This window comes from Notechis scutatus, chromosome 4, assembly GCF_049901735.1.
Source record: "Notechis scutatus isolate UNSWTSFEM ecotype Mainland chromosome 4, rNotScu1.2, whole genome shotgun sequence".
Lineage (NCBI taxonomy): Eukaryota > Metazoa > Chordata > Lepidosauria > Squamata > Elapidae > Notechis > Notechis scutatus.
In genome coordinates, this window is record NC_142012.1 from 28,139,091 (window position 1) to 28,159,961 (window position 20,871).

General features: G+C 35.0%; 1 protein-coding gene across 7 annotated transcripts in view; it reads left to right on the forward strand.

Moving 5' to 3' along the window:
* Positions 1-20,871, forward strand: part of LRBA (LPS responsive beige-like anchor protein) — a 351,486-nt gene that overhangs the window by 303,266 nt on the left and 27,349 nt on the right. For 5 of the 7 annotated variants that reach the window (XM_087963037.1, XM_026668758.2, XM_026668759.2 and 2 more), the window contains 3 exons: positions 4,691-4,858; positions 14,163-14,252; positions 20,019-20,211. In XM_087963037.1, coding sequence (XP_087819163.1) covers positions 4,691-4,858; positions 14,163-14,252; positions 20,019-20,211 — 451 coding nt within the window. The remainder of the gene's footprint in view (positions 1-4,690; positions 4,859-14,162; positions 14,253-20,018; positions 20,212-20,871) is intronic. The other 2 variants (XM_026668760.2, XM_087963038.1) reach the window with 1 other exon arrangement.

Here is a 20,871-nt window from a genome sequence, read left to right on the forward strand (position 1 = left end):
ATATGTGTTTATCGTTATATATAGTTTTAATTGTATTCATTTTTTGTTATCTTTTTTAAAATACCAGCTAGAATATTGCTCTTATGAAATGAGCAGCTTTCTCTGTTGGAATGGTACATAGGGTGAATAGAAGAACGACTTAATATATTGTTATCTATTATAAAGGATGCATGTAGCAATTTACTAACTGAGCTTCTAAATAAAAAAATGATACGTACATGAAGATATGGATAGTCCTTTTCCTGATTGAAAGTTCTAATTAAGTGAATAGAGGAAAATTAACTGAAATTAGCTGTCAGAAAATCACATTTAAATGACTGATGAGTTACTCAGGCAGTAAACATTTAAATGATATAAATTGCCATTTAAGTGTATGGTTTAATGTTTGTCATGCATTAACATGACATGAGATTGCAGTGACAATCAAGCAGCTTGCTCTAATTTGAACATATTTAGGGCTTTTGTGTGGAGTGCACCACACAAATTAAGACAATTGCTGTTTTTTATGTGTCAATATAAATGTTTCTTCAGGCATCAGTTAATGAAACTAACCAATCATTTCTGTATGCATATTGCAGAGTGGCTTCTCAGGGCCTGACTAAATTTTCCTTTTTAAATAGGACCTTTCCTTGAAAGAAAACTAGGCTTAATTTCTGTAATTATAAACGTGTCCTGCTTCTTTGCTTTACTTCAACTGCACTTCTCAAATCCAAAGGGAAATGAGATTTTTCCATTAAAGCTCCATGCATCATGCTACTGACTTTTGTTGCCTTTTCCTCAGACAATTCAGAATGTGGTCTGCTATTGCACATATACATACAGGTATAGAGATCGAAATATTTTAGCACAAAATATTCAGCCCAAAATATTTTATGTCTGATGTAAAAAGAAACCAAGACATACACTCTTACTTTATGTGTATAAGCCATCAAGTCTGGCAGCTGATCTTCATTTATCATTAGCAAAAAGAATGCATCCATCACCAGAATTAAAGTAACAAGATGGCTTCTTGCTGGTAAAGAATAGGTTGATTGTACACTCATTCTGCTATCTGAATTGATGCCTCTGAACTGATCCCTAATTGAAATTGTAATCTAAAATAAATTGATTTATGTCCAGAAAAAGAGTGTGCTCTGGATGATCATATGGAATTTAAAATATTTAGACAAATTCAGTGGATAATGTTACCTAATTTGTACTTAAGCTATGTTCTGTGAAATGTTCTTAACAGATCTGTAAGATAAAATTGCATGGTTGCTTTGGAAGCTTCTGATGGGTATTGGCAGGCATATATATAGGGCCTAGGGCGGCGGCCTCTCCCCTCTGTGACCCCTCTCTGAGCTGTCAGCTCCTAAACATGCGGAGGCACAACTGAAAAAAAAGCTGATCTTTTTGATTTTAAACTTTTTAAAAGGACCGCCTCTAGACAAGGCGCCCTGCCCCAAAAGGCGACACCGTTCTCTGGTCACCACAGAGCAAAACATTGCTAGCCAATCGCGTTCGCGGACCCTCATCGACTGCAGAAAGAACAGAAGGTTCTCCTCTTTTGAAATTCCACCAGACTGAATCTAACTGAACTTGCCTTTGGTCTGCCGCACTCACCTGTCAGAACTAGCTACCAAACAAAAACCAGTACGCCCAACTTGTGGAAACTCACAATAGAGTGGTCTGTCTGGAATCACCGACTCTGGCTCTTCCCAAACCCCAAAACTTTAACTTGAAATATGCACATCTACTTCATCATCAAGGCCACAACATGTTCAAGCAGCTTCAAGCCTGACTGCTTTAAACAGTTGGAAAAAGAAGAGCTTTGTACACAATCCTCCAAGTTCTGAGGATTCCCCTTCTTCTGAAAGATTTTGCACACTACCTGTGTTAAACAATGGATATATGATTGTTTAATAATTGCTTAATGATCTGAAGGACAATTAAGTCCTAATCTCTTTCCCTGATGTCTTTTGATTCACTTGAAACTTTTCATTGTCCAACACTAAAGGTCAACATGAACAAGTTAGTTTTAGAAAAGGCTAAAACTTCTTGAACAAGCTTGCTTTAGAAACAGTTGACAAATAGGAAGTAATATTGCTGATGTATTGTAGATAATTGAGAAAGCCAAGAAATATCCAAAAGAAATAAGTATATGCTTTATTGATAATAGAAAGATTTTTGGTTATGTCAGTCATATCAAACTGTGTAATATATTTAGAAAATATTAGAAAAATGGGAATCCAGAATATCCAGTTATCTTTGTATAAAACTTATACACAGGTCAGAAACCATAGTACAGAGAGCACATACATTACTTATTTATTCAACATATATATTAAATATATATAAAGGGAAACTGGACTGGAAGAAAATAAGTATGGTTTTAAAGCTGGAGGAAGAAACATCAATTACCTGCGCTATGCTGATGACTCTACCTTGATAGCCATAAAAGCAAAGGAATTGCAAGCTCTAGTAATTACATCAAAAGCACTGATGGAAACATTGAACTAAAATTAAATATAAAGAACACACGAATGACAGGTACAATAAGAACTTAGAATTGTCAACTAAGATACTGAAGTGGTGGATAGCTTCTGTCTCAAGCATGTAAGATATCAAGCAGTCAAGAAATGTGCTGCAAACTAGCACTAGATAAATTAAACATGAAGGCCTTGGAAAAGATACTCAGATATAGGCTATGTACTGTATATACCTACAAAATCAGAATAATATATAGTTCCCTGTGAAACTCTATGGAAATTGTAAGTTGGACTTTTAAAAGGCATAATAGAAATAATATTGGTGCTTCTGAACTTTGGTTCGGAGAAGTCTCCAGAGAATATCATGCACAAAAAAATGAGACAGAAAAATCAATGGATCAACATACAAATCAAAATTTCTCACTTGAGGCACTGATGATCTGTCTCAGATTATCCCACTTCAGGCACAGGATGAAAAGATCTACTCTCTGAAGGTTCTAATGCTGGGATAAAAAGAAGGGAAGTCAAGAGTATGACCAGCAGCAGGGTGGATCGTCTGAGTTTCAGTGGTGAAGACCTGGAAGAACAGACTAGAAAGAGTGTCATGGAGAAAGTCTATGAAGTTACTTAGAATTTGAAGTCTCTGTAAAAAGAAAGTTTGTTGAAAGAAAGCATTATTTTATAGCATGATCAGTTGAGATTTATATTGCTTGAAGAGAATACAAATGAAAGAAGAGATGGAATTTTTAAAAAGTCAATCCTAACTCACTAATGATGTATGATGTATTTAATGATGTGTAGCAATTATAACTTAAACTGATTTAGAAATTACATTGGTTGATTTCTATTATAAGACAAGATTCTGAAATAAGATTTTTGTAATGCTTTTAGTTTATTGTGTTGCTATATTATTAATAAAGATTAAAATAAATATTAAAATTATATTACTATTATAATTGCTGTTTTTATTTAATTATTTCAATAATTTTTTAATTATGATATTTAATTTATAAATTGTCACTTGTGTCCATATGATTTATATTGACTGTTTCCTAGTATGATTTGATTGCTTATTGTACCCTGTGACTATCATTAAGTGTTGTACCTGATGATTCTTGACTCTTGACGAATGTATACTGAGAGTATTTGCACCAAGACAAATTCTTTGTGTGTCCAATCATACTTGGCCAATAAAGAATTCTATTCTATTCTATTCTAATTAATAAATTTATGTATAATTTACTATAAATAAATAAATAATTTAATTAACCTTCCAAAGGTTAGTGCTGACCCATTTTAATTATATATAGGAGATCTACTATTAAAGGAAATCTGAGAATTCAAAATTAGCTCCATTCAAAATAATGCTAGTTAACACATAAATCACTTCTCGAAAACTACTGACATCTATAAGTGAAGAGAAATGATGCAGTATAAAAATCTGAAAGTCTAGTATGTTTGTTGCATTTTTCCATACTACAGAGGAAATTGTAACTGACACAAATTTATATGTTTACTCCAGAAAACTACGCATTTAACAAATCAGTTATAGTGCTAGTAAAATTTACCAATTGTCTTCTAGCTATTTATGTCATTTTGTCAAAATTCAAGATAGATATAATAAATTATAAGTTGTGATAAAGTTGTGTTATATTTAATAGATAGATTGCATCATTTTAAGATAGTGGCTACTTCTATTGTTTCCTGTTTCTGCAGTTGGAAATGGTGCATAAATTAAAAGGCCTCAGCAATTTTTATTTAGCTAAATAGAGTATTTTCTTTCCCACACTGGTACTCTTCAGATGTGGTGAGACAGAGGTGCCCACACAACTGAAAGGTACAAGATTGGGATGATTAATATCGTCTCTCTTGTCCTTTCCTATTATTGTCAGATTAGACTATGATTACTCATCCATGGTGAATTTAATTGTTCATAGTACAACCTTGAATTCTTTTAATACTAGTACAAACTCTATTGCAAATGTTAAAAACTAAACCAGGGACAGTGCATGGTGTATGGTTGCATGGCACAGTTGGTTCAACATATTCTAACAGCTACATTTAGCATAGTCATAGTTTGTGAAATAGTTTGTGAAATAGTCATAGTTTTTTTTTCTCTAAGGCACTTGCATATTTCTAACCTTTGCATTGTGGTTTATGTAAGATTGTGGACAGAAAATAAGTTTGAGAAACAATATAAACAGTGTTGTATTTTGTTTCAGGCTTTGGAAAGCGAATTTGTTTCCTGTCAACTGCACCAGTGGATTGATTTGATTTTTGGCTATAAGCAGCAAGGCCCAGAAGCTGTCAGATCTCTAAATGTTTTCTACTATCTGACCTATGAAGGAGCTGTCAATCTTAATTCAATAATGGATCCAATGTTGAGGGAGGTAAGCATGTTGATACTTGGAAGAATAAAAAATTATGAAGAAATTTGGGACTTTTTGAAATATTTATAAAGCATATTTGATTTTATTTTAATTTAAAAGTATTTATAGACATTTTAATGCAGAGTTCCTCAATCTTTCCACATTGGTGGTCCTAGTGGGGGGAGGGGGAAAAGAGGAGATCATTTAGTGGGATGGGCAAGTGCATGTGCATATGCATGCATGCGCGAGAGTACCTGCAACATTCATGGTGACACTAGTGAGAGTAGGACCACAAGTGCCTGTGATGATGCTCTCACAAATGGGGTTATGTGTGCACGCAGAGGCGTTTGCACCATCCGGGCGCTCATGCAGCACGGTGGTGATTAGCCCATGGCCCAGTAGTGGGCCATGGCCCATAAGTTGGGGACCCCTGTTTTAAAGAATATTTTCTACTCTAGCCACATTAACATAATGCCTTAGATTTATTTTGTTTACACAAGGGATAATTCTTCAAATCAGATTTTGTAAGTTATTAGTAAGATGTTTTTTTCCTTTCTACCTTGTTTCTTCAGCAATGGTCTTCTGTCTACAAGGTTTGCTACATTTTACAAATGGAAAAAGCAGTTTGGGAAACTGAAAAGGGAAATACTGTAGCTAGCAAGTATTTTTGAATAAAATGACTTTGGGGAGGTTTTGGAAATATGTAAGACTTCATGTAAAAGAAAGAAAATATACATCACTATTGACTGTTCTCTTTGTAAATTTTAGGGATATTATTATAAGCTTTTATAATGAGAATTGTGGATTTAAAATGTTTTAATTAAATATTTATAGTTCTTCCTAGATTTTCCATGTGGGGTTTTTTGAATTTTTTTTTAGAAAAAAGCCTAGGAAATCTTTATGATTGGTGCATCATTTTTTATGCAGGCACTAAAAATAAAAGAAAATCCAATGGTCTTTTTCATATGTAGTCCTATAAGAACTTATTTTTCCATAATTTAAAACAAATAGATCTTTATCAACAAGGGAGTGTATAACATGCAATAATAGATCTGGCAAACTTTATAAAATGCTACGTACATGAAATGCACATTCGAAATATTTTTTTCTGAATTTGTAAGATAATAATTGTTTGAATAATTGATTTAAAAACAGGTTGCACCACTGCTCCTGTCTTCACTGGCATTATCATGTTATGCTTTTCTACTTGAGTCCAATCATGGCTGTTTTTATTTTCGTACAACTAACAAAGTTCACTTTTATTTATGATTTTCTGACATTCTTTTAAAGAGCATAAACAATGGACTTGAGGCAGGATTTTCTGATTTCTAGCCTTGCTTTCATGATATACTAAGAGCATTTTAGGAGAGCAAGTGGGTGTCTGGGTGTATCTGCATCTGTTTATTTGTTATTAAACCATTTTTCCAGTTAAATCTAGTATAGAAAGCTGCTAGGGTAACCCTGGGGGTTTCCCAGCTTTCCCCACACCACAATAAATTAACTAGAATTAGGTAAATTGATATGACATAAATTCCACTTGCAAACACATGTATAAGACAAGAAGTCATGGTATCCATGCATTCTTTGTAATATCTTTTAAAATACAAAGAGTTCAAGATTAGTAGTGTGATTAAGTGTCTTTATTACACAAAGGGACATACAGAATGCTATTTTCTTTTTGCCAAGAAATCTGGAATTTTGAAAGAACAAAGAAGTTTTCACTATGTTAATTTCCTAGATAGCCAACACATGTGGAAAAACAGCACTACAATAATTTGTGAATAAAAGGGTCTGTTCCTTATTTTACTATTTCTATGATGTAATAGCTTAACAGTCTGCTGCACTTTAAACACTGAGGGAGTCTTTAATTGTTTAAAAACAGCTTATGCTGATAAACAAAAGAATGAAGCTTACTATTATTTTGGCCTAACATATGTTTATTAGTAAAAATGTAATTAATTTTTGAAAAGCTTGTGATCACTTAATACAGCCTTCTGTTGACCTTCTGGAATATTTGTTAATTTCTTTTGCTTTTCCTCATGTTAACATTTTCCTAGATTTTAATTATTTCTTCATGATGTATGAGCTAAAGGGTAAAACAGACCAATGAAAAAGTTTGGATTATATAATGTTGCAGTTTAGGAATAGGAAAAATGATATGGTAGTCTTTGATATTACTTCACAAACAGTGCATTACAAATAGCAAGAAGCCCAAGATTGGTTTGTTTTAGCCTTTAATACAGGTATAGTATTATTATTTTTTAAAGAATAACTTACATTGCATAGAGGGGGGGAAACATTATTAGTACTTTAACGATCAGGAAATATAATGTCCCTTGAAGGTAGCTTTGTTTACATTCCATATTATGAAACAAACAGGATATTCATTGACCATGTCTCTTTATCACTTGTCAAATCTTCAGAGTTTTGGCTTACCATGGCTTTAGTCAGTTAAAATGAAGATGAACAAACATTTGCTAACTCTTCTAAAGTTAACATCAGAATTGAAACTGATTCTCTGTTTTTCTTTAAGATTAGTAATAAGGCAAAATCAACATTTTTGGATTATTTTCCTCAAGGGCTTTTGAGGAAGAGATGAGATACCTTATATGACATTTATTTCCTAATTGCTATAACTATTGGACACTCCTAATTAATTTGTTAATTCCTAACATCGGAAGAATAGATTGCATTTTCCTTTATATTCTGCTGTTCATGGTTCAGAAATTGTGACAAGTCTCTTCTGGTATATTATGCCTTAAGGCTTAGACATTCAAAGAAGTATTCTTTCCTACCATTACTACTGGAGAATCATTTTTCCCTTAGTTATGGAAGAAGGCAAAAGAAATATGAAAGTTCTATGCATATCTCCATGTAATCATACCAATATGTATATGATATGCTGTCAATCCATTTGATAAATGAATTTCTTATACACCCTCATACTAACTCATCATCTTCCTGTCTGTTTATCCGTCTCTTCAAAGATTTATTCTAACATCCCAAAATTGAGAGCAACTTATATGACCAGCATTGACTTGATTGGTCAGAAATTATAGTTTGAATAAAAGTGAAATATTTTTGTTAGTTCATAAAAATAGTTTGCTCTCTATAAAGAGGTTTGCCAACTTCTCTAAACATTTTAAATTTTACTGCTTTGCGATATAAGAACCTCTGAAACTAATTACAATGGAACACAGTTTCTTAAACTAACATATTGAAGTAAATGTCTATGAATTTACAAGTACATTTGGTCTTTTAAAAAGAAATGTTATAATTTATCCCAAGGGAAAAATGTTTTAAAGGAAGTTGTTTATTTAGGATGCTTTATTTATATAATGATTAAACTGAGATTATAAACTGTATATCTAAATATTAGGCTGAATTTGAATTTTTTGTTATGGATAGAACAGTTGTTTATGACAACTGTTTTTTTTTTACAAAAAACTTTCATAGGACGAGAAGATAGAAATGAATTGATTTATTTTTTATAGCTCATTATGTCCTCTCAACATTGATCCAGACATTTTACTAACACTATGGAATAAATTTTGGAGACTGTAGCCAGTAAAATTTATCATGAAAAAAAAATGTTTATCCCTGTTTTAAAGATGCCAATTTTCTATGAATAAAATTCTACTGAGAGAATGCTTATGATAGTGTAACATTAATTAGGATTCAAGTCACTATCAATGACACAATAGGAATAATTGTTATTCTGAAAAACTGTATGGTTCAATAGTACATATATTGAAACTTGCTTAATTAATAATTGTTTTATTTTTTTAATATGATGAAAATTCTTGCATAAAATAAATGTCAAGTCCCATTTCTTCCAAATTACATTGTTGAAAAGAATTGCAGTGGAATTAATGCACTCAGGAAGGCATTAACTAGGTTTGTTATTTATTTATTTCAGTTCATACTATCACCCATCTCGACATCATAACTCTAGGCAATGGACACTAAAAATACAACATAACAGCAGCATAACAATAAATTATCAGCATCCAATATAAAAACCACAAACAACTATCAACATAATCATCTCACCAGCTCATCTATACATTTCAGTCCTGATGCTTGATGACATAGCCAATTTTGAAGGCCTTATGAAAGGGCAACAGGTTTAAGTCTCAATCATTTTCCAGCAGGATGATGGGACAGAGTATCTTCTTGACCTCTGCTTCTCCAGTGTATCTCCTTAGCCTCACAGCTAGTGCTGGAAACCTTTGTTTAGCAGTCTAGGGCTTCAGACATCTGATGTGGACCTTGTTATTCTGGAGACTGTCCAAACCAGCATGATTCTACTACTTTGCATCACTCTAATATTTGTAATAGGTAGGTGAAGCATCGGGATATTTTCCCAAGGACCCCTAGGGTAAGATACTGTAGGTTCCAGCCAGGATTTAAACTCTGACCATCATGTTAAAGGTGGTACTCTAACCCTTACTCTATCCAGCCACTAAACAATATCACCACTCTCTGTCCAAAAGAGAGAAGTGTTAGAAACAACTAAGATACTGTGCAGAAGCTTCAAACTTCTGGTTCCTGGAAGAGGACCTAAGATTAGGAAGACATAGATTAGGACCCATAAAAGTGGAATGGAATTGACTTTTTAATATGTTTCAACTTAAGCTGGGCAAAGCATTTGATAATCACTACTTGAAGCTTTAAGACAGCTGAAAACTCTAGACCAGGGGTGTCAAACTCAAGAACTGGAGGCCAGATCCGGCCCATGGGGTGTTTAGATCTGGCCCATGGGGCTGCTCTGGAAACAGAGAAAGACCGGTCCACAGTGTCTCTACCAGTGAAAATGGAGCTTGGGAGGGCCACAGGTGGCCCTCCTAAGCTCTGTTTTCACTGGCAGAGGGTTGCAGGAGACCATCACAGCCAATAATAGGACTTGGGAGCCCGTTTTTTTCTGGCAGAGTGTTCAGGCCACCACAGGCGCCCCCAACATAATGATGTCGAGCTGGCCATGCCCATCCAGGCCCCCTGAGGTCAAACACAACCCTGATGCAGCTCTCAATGAAATCGAGTTTGACACCCCTGCTCCAGACAGATGTCACAAAGGCTGTTCCCGCTGTGCATCTGTGTTCATGCATCATTTGTTTATTTTGCTGATGAATCCAATAAAAATGTGAAGTTTCTCTTTTAAATGCTTTCTATAGTCTTAATTTCATTAGTGTTTGTGTATAGGTCTTGTTTAGATATTAGAAAATGTATCAATTATTAATATATTCCAGCAGTTGTTGCTATATTATGATTCCCATTAACCCTTCACCTTTGAGCATGCAGGCTGCAGCTGCTAGGAAATTCAGTAATACCTAGAAGACAACCGATTTCCCACCTTTAATATGCAATTTGCAACATTATTTATTTTATTGATTTTTGCAATTTTTCATTTACATGACCCTTATTTCTTTTCTATAGAAGAGATCTACTGCCCTTTCAAAATCTCATGACATCTTATGCTTTTTAAAAATTCTTGGTGGAAGCTGGAAATTTCAGTTTTAAATCATAAGAAGACAACTTAGCCAGTGAATATTTCATAAAGTCAAATGCAATTTGTATTTACAACATCGTTCAACAGCTGCTCAAGTTATTTGCAGTGGTCTTTTTTTATGAATAGGTGTTTCTATATGTCTTAGAAAATTAGTATAATTATTAGAAAACGTAGACATTTATTCTGAAAGTGTGATTTAAATAAATGAGGACTCCACATAGACACAGCTCAGAAGGTTTTTGGAAGCAAATTGTCTTGGTAGAAGTTGTAGCTAGAAGTGTGCTGTCCAGATGGTTTGTTTGACACAGTGCAGCACAGGAACTGTGTGTGAAAAGCTAAATAAATGTTAAGGATTAGTCTAAACTTAATTGAAAACCTCCATGTAAAATACCATTAAATGGTACCAGTTTTTATTTATTTTTTTAAAAAATGTATTGAATCCAAACATACTATTTAAGGATGTAATATCTAATAGAGGCAGTGTAAGAGTATGTTTGATCCATCACGAACTTGCTGAAAAATAAATTTCAGTCAATTATAAGGATGATTTCAGTCAATACACTGGATAGAATTATGTATTACAAATAATTTGTGTTTAAATTGGCAATCTCTAAAGGATATTCCTTTTCCAGTAATAATTAACTTTAAATCTTGATATGGGTAAGTTAAGTGCCTCATATCCAGCACTGTGACTTTTGATATGCATCCTGAATGATAGTTTTATTATGATGATATATGCAAAGTGATAGTTCCTAATCTCATATGTAAATCTATTTCAACCCTAAATATTTGCAGCACTGCATGTATTCTCTCCAGTCTTCCTTATAGTTTCTTTGAAATCCTTTTCCATTTTTTTCTTTGTCTCTTTGAAGTATTTTCAAGGCTCATTTTTCTTATTCCTCTTTTTCTGCTTATTTCCAGTAGCCAGAGATTTAGGTGTTCTCAGTGAGCACATCAGCGTTCCAGACAAAGACACTGTTTGAAATTATCCATGAACCTAGTGCCTCTAAACATTATTGAGTGGCATTTGTTTCTGTAGGTTATGTCTGCTCTGCCTAACTGGTTTATTTCAGATTGGCAGCTGGGATTACAATGTGGTAGATGGACAGTTTGCATGGTTTGAAGACTGCATTGAAGCTGTATTAGTAGCCTCGGTGTAATATGTCTGGAATGTACAGCCTCAGATTAGAGAAAGTTGCAAACTTCTCCACTGAAGGAGAAATAAATTGTTTTTGCAGGCTGTAATTATTTCTCTGCTTTAACTCAAGAGTTGCAACATAATTATACCTGCAAGAGTCATTTTCATAATTAGGCAGGACAAAAATAGGTTTTATTTATTTTCTTATATAAAAAGTATTGTTACAGTAAGATGGTGTTCTAAAGAACCTAGATTATACTTCGGTTTCATTCACCTTAATATTTTAAAATACACTTTGTTTTCATACATATACATATTCTGGGGTACGTAAGTAGTGGTGGAGGGAAGCAGCACCTGAAAGCAATATTAACACAAATATTTTATGATTTTAATTTTCAGAATTGATAAATAGCACAAAGATTTTACTTTTGTTCTCATATATTCATATGAAGCAAATGTTGCATTATTTAGATACCAAAATAAGCTTCTACTTTCCAATGATCTAAGAATTTAAATGTAAGGATTTCTAAAAAGTCTTTTGATTTTTCTGTCTGGCCAAATCTCTGTTCTTTACTGTCCAGAACCAACCATTCCAGACTGTGCGTAGGGGTGGATTAGGTTAGGGTTGTTGTCAGGGAAGGATGTAAAGGGGATGTGAGAGGGGCAAGGCAAGCATACAAGTGGCCAGCATGGTGCATACCACAGAGGGGCTGGATGAGACTGCAAATGGGAGAGACTCACCTCCGCAACTTCCAGCCATCCCTCTCTGCTTTGCTATTGATTTCCAGAGGAAGTCAGCAGGGAACATCACAAATGGTGATCATGTGATTGTGGGGCCCTTTGGCCCTGCTTGTAAGTACTAACAGTTTGACAAAAAGCCAGATCACGTGACTGTATGGATGCTGAAACTCCAAGGCTACTCATAACCACCATTCATTCAGTGCCATTTTAACATGGAATGGTTGCTACAGTCATCAGTCTATAGAAGAAGTGTTGGTGAAAATAACAGAACTAGCAAAGATGGCAAAATCAACTTTTTCGATTAGGAAAAAAAAATCAAAAATTACATTTAGCAGTGACTGAAATCCCCTGTGAACTTTTTGCTGGAAAAAAAAAGAAAGAAAAACAAATTGGTGGTTTATGGATTTGAATATTAAAAAGGGCAACTTATGGAAAGAAGGAAATTATGAAGTAATTTAGGACAGAGATGGCAAAATTTATTTATTTTATTTATTACAACTTTATAATTTTTATAAATAACTCAAGGTGATAAACATATCCAAACACCTTCTACAACCCTGTGAGGTGAATTGATCTGAAGGAGAGTGACTGGCCCAAAGTCACCCAAAGTTACCTAGCTGGTTTTCATGGCTTAGTGGGACTAAAACTGCTTTCTAGCCTGTTGCCTTAACCACTAGACCAAACTGGCTGTCTATATAATATAACTACTTTCACAAGTTTGGAAACTACTTCTTCATAACCTTCCTTTTCCTTTCTTTCAATTTGTTTTTCTATTTTTTATTTTTATATTTTCATGCATGCACACAAATACATGCATACATGCATACAAACATATTCATCCAATTAGTACTAAAATAAAGGTAGGTGGGTAGGAAGGTAGGATGGTAGATAGAGATAGATACCTTACCCAAGAGACAATGGCCCTGTCAGTGTGTGCTCCCTTCAAGATCCAAAAAAGAAATACTCAGACTCCATGAATTAGAGCAAAGTTCTCCTTTTACTGGAAATCAAAGTGGAAGCTACAGATTGAATTCTGAATCTGAGGAATTGGTGCGCAGATCACATATACAAAGGAATGGAATTGTTCCCACCCCCCAAAGTCCAAATGACTCTTCCAATTAAAAGTTCTGAATATGATCATGTGGGCATCTTCAGGTGGTGATGAGGCCTCTGTCCGTTGACCTTGACATATTTTGATAAAACTTCGCAGCTGCGCATAGGGAAAGAAAGCTAGCAAGGAAATAGAAAGTTAAAGACAAGAATTTATACACCCCCTCCTCTTTCTTACCCACAGCACAAGAATGTAACACCTCCAGCTCTCTTCCCCCTCCAAGTCCCCCCCCCCCCGTTGCTAATGACAGCCGAAAGAAAGCAGTGAGCATAGCAGCAGAGAAGATGCAGAAAAGATGTAGAAGATATCTTGAGGCTGACAGGCCCTGTAATTTGGGCATACAGAAACAACAGAGCATCCGCTTCTCTAATGTCTGCTATATAGAAACATTTGTACTAGCTTCCTCTCACCATTACTGTGTAAATATCCAGGATATATAGGACACCTCTTCTATACCTCTGCTGCTTTCAGACATACTGTGTTGCCAGGTTTTTGCTCAGCTGTGCTTAAAATTCATTGGATGATGGCTGTATCATAAACTAGAATTAATGAGCATCCAGTTCACCATGCTGCCTCCTTCTTGCTCACATAGCAAATACTGTTTTAGTTTCCAAACAGCCCTCAACTCTCTCACACACTGACAGGATGCTAGCCAGATGAATACTGATGGATGCTGGTAGGAAAAGGCACAATTTTTCCCCCTTATTTTCCTCCCCAAAAACTAAGCCCGATCACATAGTTTCATAGCAAAGCACAGGTATAGAGCCAGTTTATGATAAATCTAATCTTTTTCCACATAAGAATGTATTGATGATGTCTTTCCCAGGCAGTGGAAGCTCAGATCCGAAGTTTTGGACAGACTCCTTCCCAAGTGCTTATAGAACCACATCCTCCAAGAAGTTCTGCTATGCAGTTGGTAAGTTGGATCCAGATTTTACACCCTGGTAAAATGGCTACTTGAATTAAAATACACAAATAACAAATATTCTCTTTGTTTCAAATGTATAAAATACAAACATTTTGCACGCATAGCAGAACTTATATTTTCATAGTGAAACTTTTAAAAATATTCATTCTTCCACGGAAATTATAATTATTACAATTTATCAGAAACTGAAGAACATCATTATTTTAGGGATCTTATTTAAGTTTAATCAGATGAATATAGAAATTTTTAAATAATGATGCTCCATTTTAATTTCAGGAACAATACAACATGATCATAGTTACTAAACTTTATTGTTCTCTTTTTGTATATGTGCAGGTGTATAAAATATGGCTTTTACAAAGCTATTTTATATGTTCAAAAATATTCAGATGATATTTAAATCAGCTCTTAGTATTTGATATTCCTTTTCACATAGGAATGCAATTTAGAAATAAAAAAGAGAGGAGAGATATACAGAAATGGGGAAAAAATGACTTTTGAAGTGAAAACAAAAATAAAAGCAAAATATAAATTTAATCAATACTGCATTTACCCAATTTCATTAAAAATGGTATTAAGTTTGTGTAAGCATTTTGAAATTAGTGTGTGGATTTAAAGTCATTTAAAGTCAGATAACACTATAGCTACCATGTTTCTCACAAAATAAGGCCGAGCCTTATTTTTTTTTGAGCCTCGAAAAAACGGCTAGGCTGTCTTTTTGGGTGTGACTTAATTTCCTCCCCCCACACGCAACCCCACTTAGAGCGCCACACACACTCACCTCGCCACGAGGCCACTTCTATTGGCCAATAGAAGCGCCCCAAGGGCAGAGTCACCAGCCGCTTCTATTGGCCGATAGAAGCGGTCTCGTGGCGAGGCATGGCTACACATCAGGTTCCCAACTGCAAACTCAATTGCATACATATGCCGTTGTCAGAGTATATATCAGACGATCTCAAGATTCCTGCTGCATTTCTGCTTCCTGAGCCAGCCGCTCTTCTTTGTCCTCTCGGATAGCCCTATTTCCCCCCTCCCCTGATTTCCCACTGCAACCACTTGGATGAAATGGGTCGCAGGAGGGTCGCTAAAGAAGCTGATTCCACCTATCACCTGCAATGGGCAGTTCCGGGCCCCTCCGCTTAGGCTGCCAACTAAGGGAACTCACAGTTTACTCAATTGCCCAACTGGTTTCAAAGGGAGGTTGGGGAGATCTTTGTGCCCCTTGCCATCCACTAGCATCTTTGAGGGAGAAGGTATGCTTCGAGGGGAAACGTGGAGATTGCTGTGCGTAAAACTGTGAGGTAAACAGCCTGCCTTTCTCCTACCTTCTTCTCAAGGTTTTGCTTGCAGCCCGACCACTGACAGGTGGTTGAGTCCGGCTTCAGCTCTCCCTTGTGTGCTTGGTGGGGTATTTTGGCATCTCTTTTTCAGACAGTACAAGGGTGAGGGTAATCCACAAATATAGTTTTGGCTTCTGTACAGACATTGTAGTCTGTGGTGTGGTTTGCACAAATACGGTACCTACCTTGCCCTGTTCCTATAGTTTGCCTGTAGAATAAGACGATACACATCTCTTAAATCCCCCATTCCTAGATATTCCCTGCCCGCGGGGCGCTTCTATCGGCCGATGGAGGCAAGTCTGCCCATGGGATGCTCTAGCTGAGGCTACCTGCGGGGGGCTCCTAAAGGCCTCCCCGCCCTTTCCCCCCATTTCCCTTCAACTCGTATAGTTCAAGCGCTATGAGAAATGGTGGGGAACGCATGGTTTAAATAGGCCTAAATTTGGGGGGAAGGACTTAATTTCACCTTATGCCTAGAAAACATGCTGGGCCTTCCTATTGGGGGGGTGGTGTATTGTCAGAGAAACACAGTATTTGGTTGAAAATCAAGCATTCTATTCAGACAATTCCTATATTTTTTTTTAAATAATAGATCACACACATTTGTGTAGGTGTATTTGTATAGGCGAAAAATTGACAAAAATTGTTTTCATTCCATGCTATGTTAACTTTTCAGATCACCAAATCAAAGTTTTACCACTGCAACGATTGGTTTAATTGCTAAAAGTTCCACTCATTTCTCTGGGTTCTGTGTGGAGAAGCCATTAAAGGCACCCTGGGCAGTGTTAAATGCACAGGCCATAATATGCACCAGGTGTAGTAATTAGCCATCACAAGGAGGCTGCCTATTTGTCTGGTTTGGCTGCTGTTGCTGTATCCCCTTGTGTTTTCACACCATCAGATAGCTGAATTTAATTGAGGCCACATCAGATGAGGCATTACTGACACCTTTAATTGAATGAGTATCCAGGGAGGATTAACTCATAATATTGATTGGCTTTTAGCCACTTGCTCAAAAGTGTGTCTGGGTAGCTTATTAGTTGTTTTTATTTACATCTTCATGCAAAGATTTCAAATAGGAATGCATAGTGCAATATATTTTTCTAAGTACTGTTAATGTCTTTTCTTCAAAGGAGTGATATAAAAATGCATTATTTATTTGTTATCTATAAAAAGATACTAAACATACAAATACAACTAATGATAAATAGGTAAAAACCATTGTCACTCTATTCAAACTCCAAAAATATAATACCTTTCAAAAAATAGTATTTCATAAATATTCACAAATAATATTAGTAATAAATATATAAATAATAACTTTATTCCACAGAGTGTACATTAATACCATGCTCACTAACAATAAGTTCTTATATTTGCTCAGCTGTTACATATTAGTTGTCTAAAACAGTTTCAGAATCTATGAGAAAGTATGAATTTTGATAATATAACCTAATAGCACTTTGGCTGTAATTTGGTACTACCAAAATGTTAAAACTTAGTGATGAGAGTTTAAAGACTGCATCTTGATCATTCTTTCACATCAGTTATTTTATAGCTTCATCAAATAAGTATATATTATCTGATGTAATATTTAAAGGGTGTATATATATTTGCATACCAAATTAGTGTTGATTCCTGATGACTGCCTGAAGTCATTATTACTTTTCTTGGCAATATTTTCAGAAATGGTCTGCCATTGCTTCCTTCCTAGGGCTGAGAGAGAGCGACTGGCCCAAGGTCATCCCATTGGTTTCATACCTAAGGAAGGATTAGGTTTCTGGTTTTTGGCTGGTGCCTTAACCACTACACAATAAGGATACACACACATACACACAAATGTAAACAATGATTGGTAAGGTGCAAATTATTAAATTATATATTAGTGGGATCCTAAGGTTTAAAGGAGCAATTTCTTAAGTTAAGCAATAGAGGCTGACATTTTTTTAATGACACTTTATAGATGTTAGGGTTCTGATCCAACAGTACATAGCAAAGAAAGTCATCCTCTTAACAAATGAAACTTCTATTATCAAACAGAGTTATGAAGACAGGATGCAAAATTGCAAAGTATAAAACATTAAAGCGAAAATAAAAAATGCATTAGGCAAGTGATATTAAATAGATAGTCTGTTGGCATGCTGGAAATCTAGTTTGCTCTGCCCTATGTGGAAAACTGTGTCAACTTGTCTGCTGCCAAGTTGCAGTTCTAGGTCTAAGTACCTCCAGAGCCACAAGGTTCTGCTAGAAGAGCTTTGCTGAATTCTAGCTTTCCAGGAAGACGAAGGATTAAGAAAAAGGGTTGTAGCAACCAAGGATTGCTAGAAATTTATTTTTTAAAAAAAATATTATTTATAAAACTTCGACTTAAAATGTGATTGTTAATTGGGTTACATCCAAATTAAGGTAACCTCTTGAAATCTATGAGATACTTAAATAAAACAGAGATATTATGGAATTGTTGTAAAATTGGAGCATAAGAGTTTCATCTTTGCGATGGAATGTCTAATGGACCTTGAGAACATGGAGGGGCCTGGAAGAGAGTTAAAGGAAGAAGTAGGGTTGGCGCATTACAGAAGAGATCCTGAATTGAAGGGAGCAGGAAATGTGAGAAAGACACTCAGTAACTCTGCCTTAATTACATTAGGTATAAATTGTGTGAAATAAATATTTTGATAGGTTTGGGGGCTTTATTATATGACCCTACTAATAATAATTATATTTCCATAAATCCAGTGTTTCTTGAACTTGCTATCATTATGGAGCTTGACAATATTACATTCTTTTTTGTAACATTTCCTGATTTCCCCCACCTCATCCTTTATGTCAGGGTTCTCCAAGCCTGGCAAACTTTAAGACTTGTAGACTTCAACTCCCAGAATTCCCAAGCCAGCATGAGATCCCTTGCTTTATATTATTGATTTTTTTTTACCAGAAACAAATCAGTTGTGAAGGAAAAGATGGAATAGCTGCAGAAAATCTTTTGATTTATTAATATTTACAAATTAAAACTCTTCATTTGGAAATATTATTTTGAATATATTAATAACATCAAACTTTCTTTAGTTTATTCTTCTTTAAAATTCGTATCTGTACTTCTTTTTTCTATTCTTTAAAATCTACATCTATACTTATTTAAAATCTACTTCTATATTTATTTAAAATCTACTTCTATAGACTTGTATCATGAACGAAGCAGATATTGAAGTGAAACTTTGAATGAAGCCATGGTATCTGTAATGTAACTGAACAGTAGCCCAAAAAATATATGCTTAATTGTAGAATCCATTGGTTAAAAATTAAATTATTGACTAGTGAAATAATTTCCTGGAAATGTTGTGTGAGACAATATCAGCTACCACACTGCTAGCTTCATTAAAATGGTCTAAAATGGAATTTGACTTCAGATGTCATATCCTTATTTATAATCATATAACATTGTTCTGCTGTGAAGAGGCTAGTGATAAATCTAAGGAAACATCAGCACATATTCATTTCATCAAAATGTAGCAGCTATAAAAACCTATATTCTACAATTAATTTGAATTAAAATTCCTACATGAATGTCAAGATTTTGAGGCTCTATACCACGGGTATCAAGTTCTATGTCACATGCCATCATGTGATGTCTCACAACATTTTTTGCCTTTGCAGAGCTGGGGTGGGCATGGTCTGTGCATGACACATCCGTCCCACAGGCCACCAGTCTGTCATCCCTGCTGTATACAAGAATACTTAAAGTTCAATTCGAAAAAGACCCCTTGTTTGCTACGATTTAAAAGAGCTGTGTCTTTTCCCAGGGCAGACATGTGGAGGGCATGCATGCGATCATGGAAAAAATGACACAGCTGCTTTAAAAAGTTGCAGAAATATATGCTAAATACTGTCTTTAAAGCCTTTTATTGGTTCTGAATTTAAAGCACAGAAGGCATGCACAGCATATATGGATTACATACTTAATTTGTGTATCTTTTTTTAAATTGCTAAGGCATTTTATGATTTGATCTTTAATGCTATTTTGCAGTTTTTGGGGAGAACACATTTTCATCTTCATGATTTTATTTCTCTTTTTATTGGGGTTTTCTTTTCTTCACCTGCATCTGGTGATTGAGAAGCTTGGCCATTTTAATGCACAGACACCTGGAAATGTTTTAATGATGACTTGCTGTAGATGTTAGATTTGCTTACTTTTTTCCTCCTCTCCATGTAATTTTTAATATGAAATCAAGGTATTCATTAAAAATATAGTTTCCATAGCCTGTGGAAAAGTATTGCATTAGTATTCATTTGCAGCTGCTGATGCTTCTTGCTTCTTTTAATGGGGTCTTCACTGTTCCTGCACTTTATCTTTCCAATCTTCTTTGCCTTTCCCTTTTTCCCTCGTGGTTGGGATCTTGTTTTGCCCACTCAACAGTATCTCCTTCTCCAGAGTCCATTGATGTTCACAGACCAAGCTCAACAGGATGTCATCATGGTCCTAAAATTTCCATCCAACTCTCCTGTAACACATGTAGCAGCCAACACTCAGCCTGGTTTGGCAAATTCTGCTGTGATTACTGTCACTGTCAACCGACTATTTGCTGTGAATAAGTGGCACAATCTTCCTGGTGAGTGTAGAAATATTGATTACATAATTAGCAACTTGGTGTGTGGTGATAAGATGCAAAAGGGCTACTTACTTTCAATAGTAGATGGAATCTTAAGAAGTATAAGCATAGTTATATTAATGCAATGGAGCTTTTAATCATTTCAGAAATGTCGTGCTGTAAACTATGCAAACGGTGTGTAATTAATACATTATAGGAATAACAACCTCATTCTTTGGCATCAAGTTTTACAAGTACCTGAGCAATATAAGCTGTAAGTTTTACGATTTCTAGAAAGATGCCAGTTTCCTATTATTCTTACTAGAAAATCTGGAAACAAAACTGTAAGCAGAGTTGAAATGTGAATTCTTGATTGGTTATTTTCAAAACCCATATAAAAATATCTATAAGCTTTGGGTTATCCTTGGTTTGCTGTGTCAGTTTAAATTTGAGTAGTGAAAACAAATATATACAATATATATCATTTTAGGGTTATTACATGTGACCCCTGTAAATTTCCAAATGTCCTTTGTCTATCTCCTTTTTACATCAAGGTTTTCCACCAGTCTAGGAATAATTGTAATTGAATACAAATGTTCATGTATTAGTTGGTAAATTGGTTGAAATGCTATTCCTGATAGGTGAACAACTTTACTCCAAATTTAGTCTGGACTGTCAGGG